Here is an 18,619-nt window from a genome sequence, read left to right as displayed (position 1 = left end):
TGCTCGAGTAGATAAACAGCAAAACGCTATCGTTACAAAGAGCGGTAATTTTCTTAAATAACTGGCACGCTTTAGAGCAAAAAGAAAAAGAAAACTGGCGGACGCTTAAGCTTCGCATTTAAGAGTTGAACGCGATAGCGATATCCTGCCCCTAGTGCGTACTTCGACCACTTAGTGCATGCTTTTTTAGTTTATGTTGTTACTCGAGAAGTTCACATTGTGCATTACTGCAATGTAATTGACGAAGTACAAAGTGGTCGCATAGCCACAGCACACCGATAATTAATAAATGTTACTGTTAACAAGAGCTACACTTTACTCCGGTACCAAGTGAGCAGCAGCTGTACTCGAAAGGACGTAGAATAGAAACTACGGTGTCCTTATTTACAAGCTCAACACAAAAACTTGGAGGACGCTTGAGCTTCGCCTTCAAAAGTAGAACGTGATAGCGTAATCGGGCCCCGTGTGCATCGCCATCAAAAATGCCGCAAGCAAAGGAACGTTTGTGCGCATAACATTGGTCGTTTCAAATTATGCTAGAATGCCTACTGAAAGTAGAGTTGCAAGTGCCCACTACGCGTCCCTAAGGTGCCACGCGCATCTGCGTCACTGCACACTTTACAGTGGGTGGGTAGCTTTAATCCACCCACTCGTGGCGAAATTCACAAGTTTTGACGCCCGATGCAAGTCTACTATTCCGCCACGCAATATGACAAGCGTTAAGGAGACTCCGTCCCCTGCATGCTATTCTGATAGCGTTTTTTTACGAAGCACTTTCAAGCACTCACATGGCCCCGGTGTAGAACACCTATTTGCCACGCAGAAGGCCTGGCGTTGATTCTCACTCGGACCGCAAATTTTATTATTTATTCATTTGCATCTATCTCGAATTTCTGCTCGCGGACAACGCCGATTTTTTGCTGGTAACCAACGACGCCGTCGCAGAAGCCAGAATTTCCGCGAAACAAGCTCTTTAGCGCTATCGCAACAGAAACGTGTGTGCCCATATCTTGATGAACATTGGGAAAATTCTACCAATTCCATGTTTTTTTCTTCAAAATGACGTTCTAGTTTTCTTCAAGAGGTGCACATTATTCGCACAAGAAAATGGGGGCTGACGGATAGGAGCAAAATGTGCTATAGCAGTCGTCTCACGCCACCTGATTCTCAAAACATACCGTCACTGGGCGAGTGAACATACGCGTGGCGTCAAACCGCCATTTCACGGCTTGTACTTGCACCCACAGTACATGGCTCACATAGTGATGAGATATTGTCGCGCTTGGACTATATTATGTAACATGAAGAAGAAACTTGAAGTGCGAGAATTATTTGCGAATTTATATCCACGCTTTCTATACAGTAAATTGATCCAACTGCTCGGCCACTCTGAACGCGATTGGACCTAGAAGGCTTGAAGACGCCTACGCAAGTGAAATTGGAATAGGACGGGGGCGCACCATACCACAAACATAAACGAATGCGACACAAGACACTTTTTCTCCAAACTGTTATATCCGCGACACCGGCGGCTTGGACGTCGTATTGGAGTCACCGCTGACTGTTGCCAGCTGTGAAGCAACGATGCTTTTTGTGAAAAATCTGCAGAAGACCCCAGCAATTCATTTTTTTTGTGGAATCATCTGCTGCGACAACTGCATTCATTCAGAGTGAAAACTGCCCTCGTGTTTTTTTTTCCTGAAATAATATCGCTGACCAAGCATTTTCAAGGTTCATTCTTGAGGTACTTGATGTGATCAGCCGCTGAATAATATAGAAATAAAGGTAACAGTTTTAGAAACAGAATAAAGAGTTGCTATTGTGTATGAATTACAAGACTAGATATTATGGAGGGGAGCGGTCGATGGCTATTGTATCTATATTTCGCTCAAAGTGCAAGAAGCCATGAAATTTGTTTATCCTGCACGCTGCATGAATTGACGAATAATCTGTACACTGGCGCCAAGCATCCTTAATCGCATAATTATATCATTGCTCGATAAATATTCTTGTAATATTACACTGTGGTTTTATCGTCAGAGTGGCAGTTAAGCGGTCACTCAACGTGAGTACTTTTCTGCAAACCGCAGATTGCAATACAAAATGTCATGTTGAATGTCACGAACACCTTGCTTTCCACGTGCTATTTTTCTACCACGCTGAATTGAGGTCAACGTGTTGGGCAAGGAACTAGAACGCCTGTGATGGTCAGACAGGAGGCTGCAATCGTGTTTGTATTCTATTCGCGTCCTTTTCACAGGGAAGGCTGTCAGCATGCTCTCCGAATCAGTTTACAGAAACGCACCGAAGGTGATTTTTAATTCTACTGAAACTACTTCCAGCGTCTTGATACGATGTAGTTGATGAAACTACACCGCGAAGCGGTATTCCTGAAATGACAAAGAGGCTTCTTGCGTGGGCAATATCTACATCAGGTTTGGAGCTTTCGATAGGGCATAAAGACGTTACATTTAATGCAAGATGAAGTTTTGCTGGCTTTAACATGACGCCTCTAAGCCCAAGGTCGCGACTTCAATGAGCAAATTTTGATAACCTAAGAAAGCAGGAATACTGGTTTGCTTAGCTTAAATTCAAATATATGTTAACTATTCCCAGGTTCTCAAAATTATTCAGAAGTCCCCCAGTACTGTGTGCCCAATAAATCGATAGTATTTTATACCCAGAATAAGGATGCACAGAAGCGCCAGGCGCTTCTGCGCATATTTCATTTTCAGACCTCGTATAAATGGAAACTAATGCTATTCTACAGAAGAACTAGCTTTTGGGCGAGTTGGTGCCTTAGTTTGCTGAACATATCGTAACTGGCGCGAAGCTAGAAACATGAAAAAAGCCGGAGGAAAGAGACAGAAGAGCGCCAAGCTACCAACTGTTTATTGCCAGCGCAGGCTGAAAAACAGGTAAACTTCCACACATGCGCAGTTGTGTGGAAAAGCTACCCCGAACATGACATCACGTGAGCAGTTCATTAAAGAAGGACGACTCAGATTGAAAGAGAACAATGGATGTGTCACTGACACAAACAGTTGGTAGTTTGGCGTTCTTCTGTCTCTTTCCTCCGGCTTTTTTCATGTTGCTTCGCGCCAGTTACGATATGTTCAGCAAACTAATGCCATTCTACTTCGTGCATTCTGCCACAAATTGCTCGACGAGCATGCGGTTTGGTTGAAAAAGACTTAGTTAAGAAACGTTTCTAATGAGCATTTTCGTTGCAACAAGCCTTACTTATCTACTTTCAAGTATACAACCGCGCAAGCCTGGAAGAGCCCTCGCCTAGAGAAAAAAAAAAAAACGCAGTTAGGGCGCATTCACACTTGGCCTCGAAGAAAGCGGCAAAACTCACCGGAAATCCGCACGCTTAACCGCCCAAGCGGCCATAAAATCACGCCACGAGTCCGACGCGAAAAAAAAAATCGGCCCGAGTTTGTTTTTTCCGCCACGAAATAGCGGAACGCCTTTTCGCTTCACAGGAAGCCTACTTTGGCCGCGCTAGCTTATAAACCACGTAATGTAAAGAACCTGCCGCAATTTCAACATGGCGGCCAAGGAGTCGGCGGTATTTCGCATTGGCGCAAGTCGCAAATTACCCGTGCAGCACGACAAAACTCACGGCACCTACAAGGACGTTTTCCTCAAGAGCCGTTTTCCTCAAGAGCCTCAAGAGCCAGCGAGTCGGCGTGTTCAAAGTATCTCGCTTTTGCACAGCCGGCAGAATCCGCCACCGCCGATGCCGGTGTCCGCTTATGTAGTTTCTGCTGGTGAATCTCCCGAAACAACGGTTGGAAAACGTGAAAACTATTTCTTTTCCGTGTTTTGAATGCATGGCTTGAATTCGGTACGAAATTAAGCGCTCAGGTAACGGCCAAGATGGAATTAATTCTTGAAGTGGCGAAGGCGGCGACGGCTGTGGCATGCAGGAGGGGCAGAACAAATGTGAACGTTTCCAACGCGCGCGAAAACGGTTTTCCGGGTTTTCTGACGTTTTCGCTTTGTCTTCGCTTCTCAAGTATGAAGGCACCATTAGCTTCAGATGTTATTTTTTTTCTGGGGTTTAACGTCCCAAAACCACGATATGATTATGAGAGACGCCGTAGTGGAGGGCTCCGGAAATTTCGACCACCTGGGGTTCTTTAATGTGCACCTAAATCTAAGTACACGGGCCTCAAACATTTTCACCTCCATCGAAAATGCAGCCGCCGCGGCCGGGATTCGATCCCGCGACCTTCGGGCCAGCAGTCGAGCGCCATAACTTCAGATGCTAAACTCGACATAAAGCGTAATGACACATTAGTAACGTTGAAACTACACACATGGCATTTCACTCGTATTGAGGTGCAAAAGATGCGTTCGGGCATAAGAGCTTTACTACTGGAAAAAATGAGTGAGAAGACACTAATTAATTGTAACTTTTTGGTTGACTGATGACACTAGTAAAAAGGGCAGCGAGGTATTGCTCGCACATGTGGAAAGGGAAACTAGGATGTGAATAAATCATGAACTGCTTATAAGTAGAGCTTTAGTGTGTCTGCAGCACAAAAACGTTTGCAAGGATGCTACTCGAGACAAATCGTCGCACACGCAGTGTGAGTGTGGGTGGCTGGCTGTTATCAAGATTCAAGTCTGCACTCAGATATGGCATAGTAGTATAAAGGCAAGCGAAAAATTGCAACAAAAGAAAGAATAATGCTAGATTGCCCACCAACGTGCGCCGACATGAAATATCAGCGCATTGTGATGTCTAGAAGTCGCCCGTGAAAATGAACACTTGTATGAACGTTGAGCCGTCCTGTCTGCAAGGCTTTTTCTGTCTAATTCAAACAATAGCATGAAACAGTCAGAGACTACCATATCACTTTGACTCCTGACGCTACCTGACCATGCGGCGACCTCTCGCAGGGCATCATCCTGAGCAGACTATCATCCGCGAGTGCACGGGGCCAGCACACTATAAAATGCAGCGATATCTAATACGACCTGCGTATAAAATGAAGGGTTAAAGCCGTGACGGAGCAGAGCACCATCACCACTACGAAGAGCACGTCGAGCCAAGGAAAAGTGCAAAAATGCGAGTTTTTCTTATCATATTGCAATTCGCACTGTACAGCAACGCAGGTAAATTAAAGTTTCTGTACTTTAGTAACTTTCCCCAGACAGCATTTGACTTCACAAATTGACAGGATCAAAGCTGATGCCCGATGTTCCAAAGCAATGGCTTTAAGTTCTCCAGAATTCCGGTCATAAAATTTAATATTGATTTATTGTATATTGAATTTCAGAAGGTTTATTGGCATGTTGGTATAATTTCCTATCATTAGCGTTATTTACTGCTTTGTTCCTCAGATTTCTGCCGTCTTTAATGTGCCTTGCGTGATACCACGTTAGTGCCACTTTTCCTTGACTCCCCTTTGTGAGAGACTAATTAATTTCATATAGAAAAATGGAAACCGATTAATTGTGTTCGCGTTGATCTCGACTTGGTGTTAGCATTCCTGCTTTTGATATTATGTGGTTAAGCCTGAAGAAGTTTAGAGAAGCCAAAATCGGCTACGGAAAGCTCTCAAGAAGCAGTGCATGAGATAGCAATAATGAAGGAAAATAAATGCAGGAGTAGTTTATTCAGAGGTACATAGTATGGCAGGTGGCAGTATGGAGGAAAAATGGCGAAGACACAAACAAGGCAGTGTGACTGCTTGTCGTAATGCGCTGGTTGCCCTGGATTTTCTCCGTTTATTGTGAAGTTTTTAACCTAATGGAAGAATCGGAATGCATTACACCGCGTAGAAAGAAATACAATAAACGTGGTAAACTGAAAACATTACCAGAAGAATATTATACTAGCGCCATCATTCAGATAAATACGAGGTATACTAGGACATCACCACTTCTAAATAAAAGAATAATAATGATATCTGGGGTTTAACGTCCCAAAACCACACTATGGCAGAGACGCCGTAGTGGAGGGCTCCGGAAATTTCGGCCACCTGGGGTTCTTTAACGTGCACCTAAATCTACCAAATAAAATGGCGGTCGAGAGGTAACGAATAAGCCGTGAATAACTTCCCTATCATTTGATTTTTGAAATGAAATCCGTGTCTCACAGACCGATTATTATTAAAAATTTAAGTTTTTTGTTCCCAGTGTCTCTTGATAATCCTGAATCTTTTCTTGCTTTTTTGACACAGAGAAGGATGTATTTGTTTACCCGACTATTTTGCAAGAGAGATCAACCGAGACAAACTTAGTTCTACGACTGAATGACAAGTTTACATTGAACCTTGAAAGAAGCTCCGTACTCGCGGACAAACTTCTGTTTGTTACAACCAGCGATGAAGTCAACCATCTGGAGGAAGTGAGTGCACATTACCTCCAAGGAATTCGCTAATGCCACTCCCAATGACACGTCGGCATTGCACTGTACTACTTACCCCACATGCATGTTTACAGCCCTACCGAGGTAAAAGATGACAGCTTCGCTGATCCCTGACAGTTTTTGTAGTATGTACAAGTATACAACACATTTTTACCGGTAAACTCGCTTATCCTATGATGCAGCTATCTGGGCTGAATACATGATTGAAATGAGTTACAATTATATATCCTTCCGGCCTTAGAATTAGTCAGTACTGCTGGAAACGTTATCACAGTAGGAGCTTCCTGATGTATCATTAAAAGAAACCAACTGAATTTTCACGGCATGACGGGCAATGCTTCAGTGCTGTCTTAAAAGAGTTACACTTTCTAACAAGAAAAATTAAATCATTGTTAAAAGAAATATTTATATTATATTACCAAACAATGGTATGTTTATTCTTTTTGATTATGAAGTCCAATTACGAAAATGCTTCTACTTTTCAGATAGACACATCGGCTATGCAAAAAACTTTGTATCACGACGCACACTACCAGTCCTCTGTTCGTGTTCAGCAGCGAGATGATGCAGTGAAAGTCGTAAGTTTTTTTTAGGAATATGACCGATAGTAGCTCTCTAAAAATTCTTGATAGTATAGGTTTGTATAGTAAATCGAAGTTTTCCTTTTCAAAGGGTCCACAAAACAGTCCACTTCATTGTCAACAATTATTGTCGCACTATAGGCATCACTGTTATATAGGTTGGCTGTTTAGAGTCTGCGGTTTAACGTCCCAAAGCAAGCCGGGCTATGAGAGACCGTAATTGAAGACATAATATCTTTGAACTTCCTGTGACTCAGTACAACACGGAAGAAGAACTATGAAGTTCACGCAGTTGGTAGATCTTTACGAGAGTGCGAAGTTATTCATGAAAAACATTAAATTCATGATCGAAGTGTCTCGAACAGTCACATATTAATGTACATAAAACGAGCTGATTCTCAGTAAACAAGAGACAATGCTAAAATTGGTGGCACGGAACATGCAGAAGGTGCGCTTAAGTAGTGAATTAAATAAACCAACGATGTTACAGAAAAGAAATACAACCATTTCGAGATAATTGTGCATGTATGCAAGCATTTACCAGAGTGCACTAAGATCTTCGTGCCGTTTGCTGCCTGGAAATCCCGGCGTTGCCTGAAGTGCCGTTTACGTCGTATTATTTCCGTCGCACAATATTGTGGGCATTGTGGTGCTGCTTTTATGTACTTAGATAAGAAGGTGTGTTTAATTGTTTGGGTCCTGGACTTACAGGAAGGCATCATAAATGACAAATTGAGGATCAAGCCTGTACCAGAAGGCGAGAGATCAATGCGAGGCCAGATTCTGCATAAAATATATGAAGTGAATGATATGAACGAGGGCTCCCCTATTATGGGTAAGTTTCATGCTCACTGTTTGACTGAGAATAAATATTTTAGCAACCTGTTCTAAGAATTCCTCAAGGAATCCCGCGCTCTGAACTATCTGAGGCTTTTTATCGAGCACATAATCCTTACGGAGCTGACCAAGGTGCCTTACCTAAACAAAAAGCTGTGTATTACACAGAGCGAAATACTGAAACAGTCATTTAAATAATTGTTCGCTACAAATTTCAGGATTACGTTCTTGAGTTTGGGAAGGAACTGATATTCTCACAATTCACTGGACCAGAAGGCACTGCGGTACTGAACTGGTGTTGATTATTAGCAAACGTTTGAGGAAAGTTTTATTTGTTGTTGAAAAAAAGTTTTCGTGGCTGTACACTGAAGAACTTAGTGAATGACGCAGCGAAAAAAGGTAGACCTGTAAGAGCACCGATATATATGCGTCAAAATGAACTAGCAGTGATTAGCTAGTCGGTGGTATGAGCTATGCGCATACCTCTGTGGCCTAATGTTGGATTCACCCGCATCACACCAGCATCACATTACCGGCCGCACATAAGGGCTACTGGTGATGTGACTCGAGGACGGGTAAAGGCTGGCGCCCAGGCTCCGGCGAAGGACTCTGCTGGCCAGCGATAACCTTCACGATCACATCAGTTTGATCAACAGGGCACGCAGAGCGGCCACTGCATGTGGCGCCCTGGACTGAGGATAGCCAGCACTGCTAGATGGGACTTGCAGAAGAAGATGGCCTTGCAACAAATTCCTTTCTGGGGTGAAACGTTTTCCTTCCTTCCTTCTAAAGGTTCTTACGAAGAAGCTGACACGTTTTGTTTGCATAATTACAGGAGGTTTTAGAAAGAGCGCATAGAGGCGTCTTCACATACAAAACAGCGAACTGCACAGAAGAGAAAAGAGAGGGCCAGCAAAGGCTAGAGACAGCCTCAGCTATAGTGTGCTAGAATATTACTCTAGTACAGTGGTTCTCAGCCATGGATATTATGGGGACCCCTTGTGGACGGGTGTAAGTGATGGGGGATCCCTTGCAGCAAGAAAAGGTGAGGGTCAAAAGGTAACGAAACATGCAGCGTGAAATAGGTCCCTTTTATTTCTAAGTGGCAAAGAACGGTCAAACAAAAGTGGCAGGCCAGTTCAATTTCAGCGGCTTGCTGGTTAGTTTTACGGTCTGCAGCCACATTAAACCTGTCACTAATTACGTTTGCTTTTCAAGTATGCAAGCCTGGAAAAAGCGTGCTATCCATATGTGGCAGAAAACTGCAACAAAATTTTTACAGCCATCTCACGGAGAAGGGCGAACGTAAGGCAGCTTCGCCGCAACCCAAAAATGCTACGCGGAGAAGCATACCCAAAATACGAAGGGGCTGTCGTCACGCGGCACGCGTGTGGTTTCAAGAAACGCTATTTAGGAGCTGGCTTGCCAGGTTCTTAAGCTGGGGCAAAGTCCCGCGCCGTAAGCGTAACCTTAGTTCCAGAGGGGACCGCTACAGGCGCAGCTCGCGCGGAAGAGAAGTCTTCTTTCTCTTGTTCTTCGAGAGCCTTGATGATGATAATAACGCAGGCAAAACCACATATAGCATAGCCAACTGTAGCATGCGGCGTTCGCTCCACTCCGGCAGTGCGCTTCGATACTAATAACATGAACGAATAGGACAAGGGGGTGGAGCGGAGGGCTCGCAAGGCAGCATCGCGGGCTCACCGCCATGACCCTGCGGTGAGGGCTCGCGAGGCCGCAGAGAGACGTCAGCATCGTACGGACCCCGAAATACAAACCCGCGAAGCCGAAGCAGCGCGGAAGCGGCGGCAAGAGAACCTCGAAGCACCAGCCAAGAGATCCACAGCACCAGCCAAGCGCCGAAACCGGTCGCTACCTGAAGTTGGTCGCGCCGACGCGCGCTTCAAGCGCGATTTCCTCGACCACACGTTCGGCCACAGCTGCAAGGTCTGCGACCGCTTGTGGTTCAGCAACAACCTGACCACAATCACCACTATAACAACGTGTGACGTCTTTATATAACAGTAGAGGAATTGTACATAGCATTCACGGTTTACCCGATTGACTCCGAGCCTGCTCCTCAATCATCATTCACTTCGTGGATATGGCGTGATTTTTTTACATCGAAAGTTGTCATGCGATCACAACAGCCGATTTTGGGGCCGTAGTCGTCCGCCGCCGCCGGTTTTCGTCATGGCTATCGCGCGAGATAAGAAAAAACAAATGAGAAAAAGAATGGCCAGAATCGGATGGGATTTGAGCCCGGGCCCTGTGCGTGGCAGTCCAGTATTTTACCACAGAGCCGCACCAATACTTGAAACGCCTTCGCAAAAAGACCCTGTACGGGCGTCATGTAGGGCAAGGAATCGTGTGAACATGTGTAATAAAGCGTGGTAGACGAGTAAAACAATAACCAGGCATCACACACTGCGAAATATGTTACGAGTTTGCCATTGAATGCTTCAAACTCATTACAAATGGCTCAGTCATAATTCTTCATCGTCACCATCCACAGCATCAGCAAAGCAGGCATAATGTCTTACAGATGTGTAGCGGGCACCGCGCTTCTCTGCAGAATGACGAATAATGACATAGTGGGTGCTACCCTACTTCACAAAAATTATGATGATTTATGGTACCTTGCAAGTGTACTTCTATTAGTTGCCATACAGTGAACTAGTTCACTGTAGTTGCCCCAAGAGAGTTCACAACGGGCTCTAAAAAGTCCACCAACAAGCCGAAGTTGAAACCCTCTAAAGGCCGCTCTTCCAGCTTTCGCTGTGACTGTGCTGCGTGTTCAGCGCAGGCCTGGCAATTTCCCCCCTGAGCATGGGTTTCGGGGACCCCAAAAGTAGTTTCGCGGACCCCCATTTGAGAACCACTGCTCTAGTACACTAAAGCCTCAGCGCACATCCGTCGCACTCCTTGTATACCGGTCCGGGCAGGTGCTTCTAGCCGAGCGTTTTCATTAGATGCGGACGGCGTATGGCAGGTACGACGATGAGCGCCCTTGGCAGTGCACTCAGCGATATCGTGGACTCCGTTGTTTCTTGATGAGGGAGGTGTCCTTGCAGGCCGGGTCTTCGCAGGCCCAGTCGTAACACTGGACACTCTTCCAAACGAAGAGAGACGCCTAGCCCACTCCTTAACTTACAGCTGATATTAGCTGAAAATGTACTAGTAAGTAGTTTACGAAGATGGGCAGAATAAGAAGAAAACAATTCGAGTAATACGATATTAAGCGTAGCCATATTGCAAAAGATATTCTGCCCTGTGCTATGATGTTTTATGATAATGTTGGTTTACATCGTAGCTTACTGGTTTTCCAAGAATTCTCACATAATCTTTTAGGGCTATGGATGGTAACAAAAAAAAATCAAATCCGCTTTCTGAAGGAAATATAGCTGAACATGAAGCTTTCTCCCATGCAAACTGAATCAAAATGAAAGTGCAATGCCAACGAACACGCAACGAACCAAAGAAAGGCTGAGTGACCCGATGTGACGCTGATGTCATTTGATTGCTGCTTTAGGATTGTATTTTTTATCGTTGAAATTGAATGGGGGCACACTTCGTTTGGTCGCATAGCCTTTATTTTAGATAATGTAGCCCTTGATTACACGACACATACACATGTTCACAGACGGCTCTACACTTACACAGTATTGGCGTGTGATTGCTGCGGTAGACGGTCACAGGTCCTGCCATCGTACCAGAGACGGCCTGCTTCCAAACCTGAGATCAACGCAGGAATGGTGTTGCAACGTGGCTCAATATAGCGTCTTGAGTTTCAACGAGTAGTGATCTAGCATGAACTGGGATGATCTAGCATGATCTAGTTGCACACACGGTCAGACTCGCGCGTACGTTCGCATGCGGCAGCCTCTTCCTCTGCCCTGCATTGCACCCGCGGCTTACACATGGTGACGGCACTGATTGCATTGTGTGACGAGCGTAATGCAGTGCAGATATATACTGTTCATCTGGGTCGCATGGCGTCGCAGTCCCCATTGTTCTTACCAGTACAACTACGAATGGTAACAGTAGTGGTCTACGATACCTATGTCGTGCGCTATTGTTTTGTCGTTGTAAGTTGGCTTTCATGCATTGCGTTTTCGGCGCTCACGGACAAATAAGTGAGAGATAGAAAACTTCGCTTTAACAATAATTGTTGGACCTTTAGGTCCATAACCAACGGTATGATTATGAGAAACGCCGTGATGGAGAGGTCTGGGAATTTCGACCCCCTGGGGTGCTTTAACATCCGCCTAAACTAACCACAAGAGTCTCTAGCGTTTTGCCGCCATATACATGCAGCCGCCACGGCCGGTACATGATCACGCGACCTTCGCGTCAGCCGTCGAGCCCCATAACCACGACGGATAAACTAAAGGGTGTGTATAAAAAGGATTCGGCACAATTTTTTCCTCACGTCACCGCAAGTCGCAGCGCACTCGCAACATGCATGCGCTGTGGTGGGCAATGCGAGTTTCGAAAGGCGCCAGTCGCCTTTTGAAAGCGCCAGTCGTCTGCGAGCGTTAGTTCAGGCTCGATCCTTTTTTTAATGGACCCATTGTCGAGTGACTCGATGCAAGTGCAAAGTGCGGCGATTGAACAGCGGTATGGCATCACATTTCGAGTTGGCTTGGCGATACCTGACGAAAAACGACATCGCTATGATTCTACAAGCCCCCTAGAGCCCCGACTTGGCACCAGCAGACTATTTCCTAATCCCCCCCCCCCAAAAAAAAAAAAAAAAACCATCGTTCAAAGGACACCATCATGGGACCTTAAGTGCTGTCAAAGAAGTTTGTACGTGTGCCCTTGACGACCTTACGGAATCCGCCTACCGGGAAGCCTTCAGGTCGTGGAAAAGCCGTTGGCAAAAGTGTGTTGACGCTCAAGGGTTCCACTTTGAAGACTTTTGAGGTATTTTCGCAGTATCTATAATCAATCTATCGTTACGAAACATTTCCCCATACTTTTTATACAAACCATGTCTGTATGGTAATGTGTGACATAAGTTGATGGTAATATTCCATGCATATTTTTTTTCGTTATAATGATGAGGAAGAAGTGAAATATTGAGTTCAAACGCGCATGTAGCCACTCAAGTAACGTGAAAAAATATGGAGCGAAGTTCAACTCAACGATGTAAACAAAATTGGACTCGTACACTAATTTTATTTGCGTGCAATCTTATCCGAAGTTCGTACGCCGTACAGGTTACGATGACGCACTGCAAGCTCTGTTAACTGCCGTCACACTTGCAATTGAGTGCACATATTAGCGCCCGCATCAGAAGTGACCAATGATTGCACAGAGGAAGTGGTTGATGTATAAATTTTGTCAGTGCAAACATTGTGGGGATATGTGTAGAGGGCGACGGGAGGGCAGAGAAAGCGATATGTATATCGTATGGCTGTGGTGTTAATATATACACATATGTACGCACATTTATGGGCTCTTACGCGGCAAATCATCGATTGATAAGCGCGTTCGCATTTGCTTGAGAACAGGATTAGCTGAATTTTAGTATGCCTAAACGGTTGAATATGAGAAGCTTTCTCATTGTGAAGCTTGTGTGCAGTATTCATACTGCACTTAAGCATATGAAGATTTGAATACCTGCTAGGATGCAATACGTATACGCTTCATATCGAATTCTACTGCTTGGTTGTACAACGAAGTGTATATTGCCAGCTGGTAGTGACGATGAAGAAGACGAAAGTTATGCTGGTAGAGACGAAACTCTTTATTTGTCTAACGTGTGCCCAGAAAACTAACTCAAATACACCCTTGCATTTTATTAATAATACTGCGCAAGTTTACTGAACACACCGCTTTCTGAACAAGTGGTCGCATACATAAGGCTGATATTGTGTATGCATCTCTAAGCAAACAGCACAGCAGACGGCACTCGCACGAGTGCGCTCTCTGCAATTGCGCATCATGTAGAAAATCTCGTTACATCTCGCCCATATTAGGCGATACCATGACCAGGTCAACGCTGACGCGACGTTGGCAAGGGTATACAAGCAAGCCACTCTGTGCACTGAGAGCGGCGACCGCAGTCGTCGGCCGTCGGTAATCTGCTCATCTGTGAAATTTGTCAGCTTTTATCCATGCTTTATCGAACCTTTCAGCCTTATCGCTGGCGCTCGCTTTGGAATAAACTGGGTTACTCGCGTCCTGCGTGTAATCCTAACAGAACATAGTGATATATATATATATATATATATATATATATATATATATATATATATATATATATATATATATATATATATATATATATATATATATATATATATATATATATATATATATATATATGACGCGTGCGTTTCTGCCGCTAGCCTGGCCGTAGCTGTACAATGCTGATAGTTGCATTTGCGTCACACGCACCGAGGTGTGTGGTGAATACGTGGGGATAATCGTGTTCCGTCTTTTCTGCGCTGTTTAATTGTCCTCAATATAATGGCTAGGTGGGCAACCTGGCAGGCCGCTACAGGATGAAGGCGAAAGAAAGTAGAAAAAGAAGAACAGCACATATATCGTCAATGTGTATTTTTTTTCTTTCATTTTCGTCTTGCACGCCATCGAAGTGTTAAAGATGTTAATACTTCACACCGTCAAAGGAGACCCGTGGCATTGCGAATCACCTTCACGTGCACGTTTCCAGAAGCTCGGCATTACCCGAAAAGCCCTAGGGCACAACTCCGTTAATTATGATGGCCCAAGCTTCTTCAATTTCACTCGCGTTGGTACCGTGGCGGTTATTTTAGCGATCTGCGGGATATCGGCAATTCCCACAGATTTCGGTGCATCTGTGGGATTGCGTGGAAATTGTAGTGCATCATACAAATGTCGTTGTATAAACGCATGTATCCCCAAATTTGTAATGAGACACCACCTGTGTACGCTCCGTCACTTTCGTGTTTTTCAGAAGAGAAGCCTCGCAGTTCATACAGGGGCGCCAACAGTTATCCCAATCCTAGCACAGGGTACAATGGTGAGTGCGCCTTGATATCTCACATCTTATAGCTTCACGCACACGTACGAAACATCTGTCAGTAGAGTTATTACAATGTTAATTACAAACGATGTCACTTGTGCTTTCCTTCGTATCACTGTTCATTGCTTTCCTTGGGGTGTGTCTGGCTACGAAGTGATCCCCTCTATCGATTCACCCTCTCTCCTTATCTATCACTGAGACTGAAGCTACGGCCATGCTAGCGGAAAAACGCGATGGTCATGCCACGCGCGACTAGTCTCCGCGTGTTAGCGCTAGGCCGCGAAGGCCACCGTGGCAAGCGCCTCGCCGCGCGGCAGCGCGACGGGATCTCGCGCGCTCTCGGAACGCGCGAGTAACTCCGAGAGTGGGCGTTGCTTTCTGTTTGTCAGCCACGCTTTGGTTGTGCTGCAGGATGGCTCGGTTCCAAACTCGGCGCGGAGTGGGAGTAGCCCGGTTGCCAACGCTCCGTGACGTCATCTTCTTCCCTCCTGACTGGCCGCCCGCACCGAGGCTCCCGTCATGTGCAGCAGAATGGGGCCTCGACTCGTGCACGCGGCACGCCGTGATAATCGTAATTAACACGAAAGTGTTTTATGCCGGGGTCCACCACGGCTCCACTGACGCATTTCCGTCACGGATATGACGTTGTAAAGTATAAAGACTAATATATGGCAAAGAAAAAAACTATAAGAAGAAGTTCCGTCACCGGGAGTCGAACTTACGACCTCTCGATCGCCAGCGCAAAGCGCGAAACAACTCCGCCACAGACGGCATGTTCTGTGCCACGCTAACGGCGAGCTATTTATGTACACCATTTGCCGGTGGTGGTACTCAGAGATCGGCGGTACAGCGTGTTTTCGTTATCACTGGCGAGATGGCGTGAAGGGCTCGAAGAGCGCGCTTTAAAAGTCGTCCCCCACGCGGACTAGCGCGCGCCTCGACAGGGCGTGGTCGCTCGTGCGGGCGCTTATCTCGTGATCTCGGTGGTTTGTACGTCTTGCGCTCTGCCTGCAAGTTTCCGTTGAGAGCACGAAGGTCACCTCGCTCACTGCAGCGGCCGCTTTTGCGAAAGGAGCGCGCTGCTCACACAGAAATAAGTTACAACTGTGACAGTTCGCGCTCATCCTGTGTATGTTCGTTCCGCGCGTCCTTTCTGCTTGCCGTTCTTCGCGTAACATTACAATTTGATGCTGTAGCGTTCATTCCTTCGCGCTTGGGGCGAAAGAATGCACAACAAACGCTCAACTACGTCTGTGAAGACACGTTTCACTTTCGTGTTATACCGATTCCTATGACAGAGGGATCAGCCATGTTTTTTTGCCGATTTCGCCGCCCGGGCATGCCGCGGTGCCGCTCGAGGTATGACGCGTGCGTTTCTGCCGCTAGCCTGGCCGTAGCTGTACAATGCTCATAGTTGCATTTGCGTCACACGCACCGAGGTGTGTGGTGAATACGTGGGGATAATCGTGTTCCGTCTTTTCTGCGCTGTTTAATTGTCCTTAATATAATGGCTAGGTGGGCAACCTGGCAGGCCGCTACAGGATGAAGGCGAAAGAAAGTAGAAAAACAAGAACAGCACATATATCGTCAATGTGTATTTTTTTTTCTTTCATTTTCATCTTGTAACGCTGTCGAAGCATTATCATAAACACCTGTCAGCACAGGATGCAAATATTTAGGTCAACGCGCTGCTATCATTGACACATTTAACAGGAGATATATAATGTCGACTGGAAGAACATGGCCGTTTCAGCTAATAGACTTCTGTTTAGTCAGCTACGCATTGTTAGCGCTGACGTTTGCTAACAGCCCCAACAAATTCCGCACATGACTCGTGAAAATGTATTTCGCCAAACTATCGGAAGTCCGCCGTGGTGGTGTAACGGTTACGGTGCTCGGCTGCTGACCCGAAGGTCGCGGTTTCGACCCCGGCCGCGGCGGTCGCATTTCGACTGAGGCGAAAGGCTAGATGCCCGTGTATGTGCGATGTCAGTGCACGTTAAAGGAACACCAGATGGTCAAACTTTCTGGAGCCCTCCCCTGCGGCGTGCCTCATAAACATATCGTGATTTTCGCACGTTAAACACCGCATATTATTATTACTATTGAACTCTCGCAAATTTACACGCGTTTCACAGTACCACTTGCGTAAAAAGAAGAGCGCCTGTATCGAACGTTTTCGGACACGGACTGTTGCCTTTCCTCTGGGAGCCTATACGAATCGCTAAACAATTTCCAATTTGCAAATGAAAGCGAGACAAAAAAAGCAGTAATGATAGGGAGCAGCCACCGTAGTGCGGTTGCACTCACCATGAACAGTAAGACATTGTGGCTGTGTGCTGAACAGTCGCCATCTTGTCTATGACTACATTTTTAGGCAAAAGCATTACGTGCCTCATCAAACGCGAAAAGTGACCGTCGGCGTCAGCGGCGTGAATAGGAATATACAAATAACACGAATGATACAAAAAAGCATCATGTGATGACGCCATCATATCACGCTAACATGACATCACGTATCGTCAGATTTCTTGACATTACGAGCTCAACGTGACGTCACATGACGTAACGCTACATGAGGACGTGATGACGTGATATCGTCGCTTGGTCAAAGGTAGGCCGACACAGGAGGTATCGCTCAACCACGTGAGATGCAAAAAGCTTCCAAGGCCACCGATCTCGTAGGCAGTGCAAAACTACGTTAAGAGCAGAAAGCTTTCAGGGGTGGGGGTGGGGAGGGAATCAATACAAATTACAAAGATAAAAAAAGAAGTAAAAAAAGAAAAACATGGCTTTCCTCTCCGAGTTCTCTTAGGTGAATGCGTAAGGCACTGTGTGACTATTATTGTAAGTAGGCTTCTGTGTAAACTACACATCACATTTTTGGTAGAGGTACGGCGTAAGCCACACGTTACAATATACTGATTTATCCGGCATGCCGTTTTAGGTATCAGCAGCCGGAGACTAGACGAGAGACGTGATGGTGAAGTATTTCAAGTTGAGCTTCACATTATTTGTGACAGGAAGCACCAAAGTAACTTTGACACCAATGAAGATTTAATTGGTTACATGGCGGTCTTCATGAATGCGGTAAGTCCTCTCGTCTTTTTAATAATGTTAATGCGGTTGAATTTCTCGTGTTTTCGTCGCATCCAGTGTTCTGCGGTGTTGCATACTTTTTTGCTTTGGAGCTTTCTACTCTTGCCCTTTTATGCAAGCGGACACTCTTAGCGTTTTAAAAAAAGTTTGTTATCTGCAATTTCTTTCTTTTCATACCTCCAGTAGCCTGAAGACTAGGCAATTTTGGTTATTACCATAGAAAGAAAAACTCTTCTGTCATCAATGCTGATTTTGCTAAGTAATGTAATACATTGACCGCGCGTGCATCATAATATAATGCAAGTGCTTTTGTAGCGGGAGCAACGAGCGACACTCTAGTTTCTTGCGCAGCACTTCCGTTTCACTTACCGACTTCCGGTTTTGGTAAAAAAAAGTCTTCGAAAAATAGAACCATATAAAAAACCTGGCTCTAGTTAAGGCTCATGATAGATACGATATGAGAATATAAGTTTAGCTACAAATGTTTTAAAATATAGCGGTTCAAGCGTGAGAAATAATTAGAAAAAACTACAAGCACTGCCATTAGCAGAGCCGCTATATACAGAAAGTCAGGCGAACTTAAAGTATAGGAGCGTAACCCCTCACAGCCGGCTATGGGAGTGTGAACTTTCGTACTTGTGAGCTGTAGCCTTCCAGATTTCCAAAGGGCCGAACGACTGATCGGTCGGGACATCA

At 45.4% G+C, this 18,619-nt stretch overlaps 2 protein-coding genes across 2 annotated transcripts in view; both read left to right on the top strand.

The window, feature by feature from the left end:
* The window catches only part of LOC119401424 (venom metalloproteinase antarease-like TtrivMP_A), a 179,457-nt gene that overhangs the window by 65,935 nt on the left and 94,903 nt on the right, over window positions 1-18,619 (top strand). The gene's annotated exons all lie outside the window — the stretch shown is intronic.
* Window positions 4,909-18,619, top strand: part of LOC119401423 (venom metalloproteinase antarease-like TtrivMP_A) — a 41,266-nt gene continuing 27,555 nt past the window's right edge. The window contains exons 1-6 of the mRNA XM_037668212.1: window positions 4,909-5,130; window positions 6,201-6,367; window positions 6,874-6,966; window positions 7,681-7,804; window positions 14,756-14,821; window positions 17,772-17,914. Of these exons, the coding sequence (XP_037524140.1) occupies window positions 5,082-5,130; window positions 6,201-6,367; window positions 6,874-6,966; window positions 7,681-7,804; window positions 14,756-14,821; window positions 17,772-17,914 (642 nt within the window). The 5' untranslated portion in view covers window positions 4,909-5,081. The remainder of the gene's footprint in view (window positions 5,131-6,200; window positions 6,368-6,873; window positions 6,967-7,680; window positions 7,805-14,755; window positions 14,822-17,771; window positions 17,915-18,619) is intronic.

This window comes from Rhipicephalus sanguineus, chromosome 8, assembly GCF_013339695.2.
Source record: "Rhipicephalus sanguineus isolate Rsan-2018 chromosome 8, BIME_Rsan_1.4, whole genome shotgun sequence".
In the NCBI taxonomy this organism is placed as follows: Eukaryota; Metazoa; Arthropoda; class Arachnida; order Ixodida; family Ixodidae; genus Rhipicephalus; species Rhipicephalus sanguineus.
Note: the sequence above shows the minus strand (reverse complement) of the source record. Positions and strands in the feature narration are given on the sequence as shown.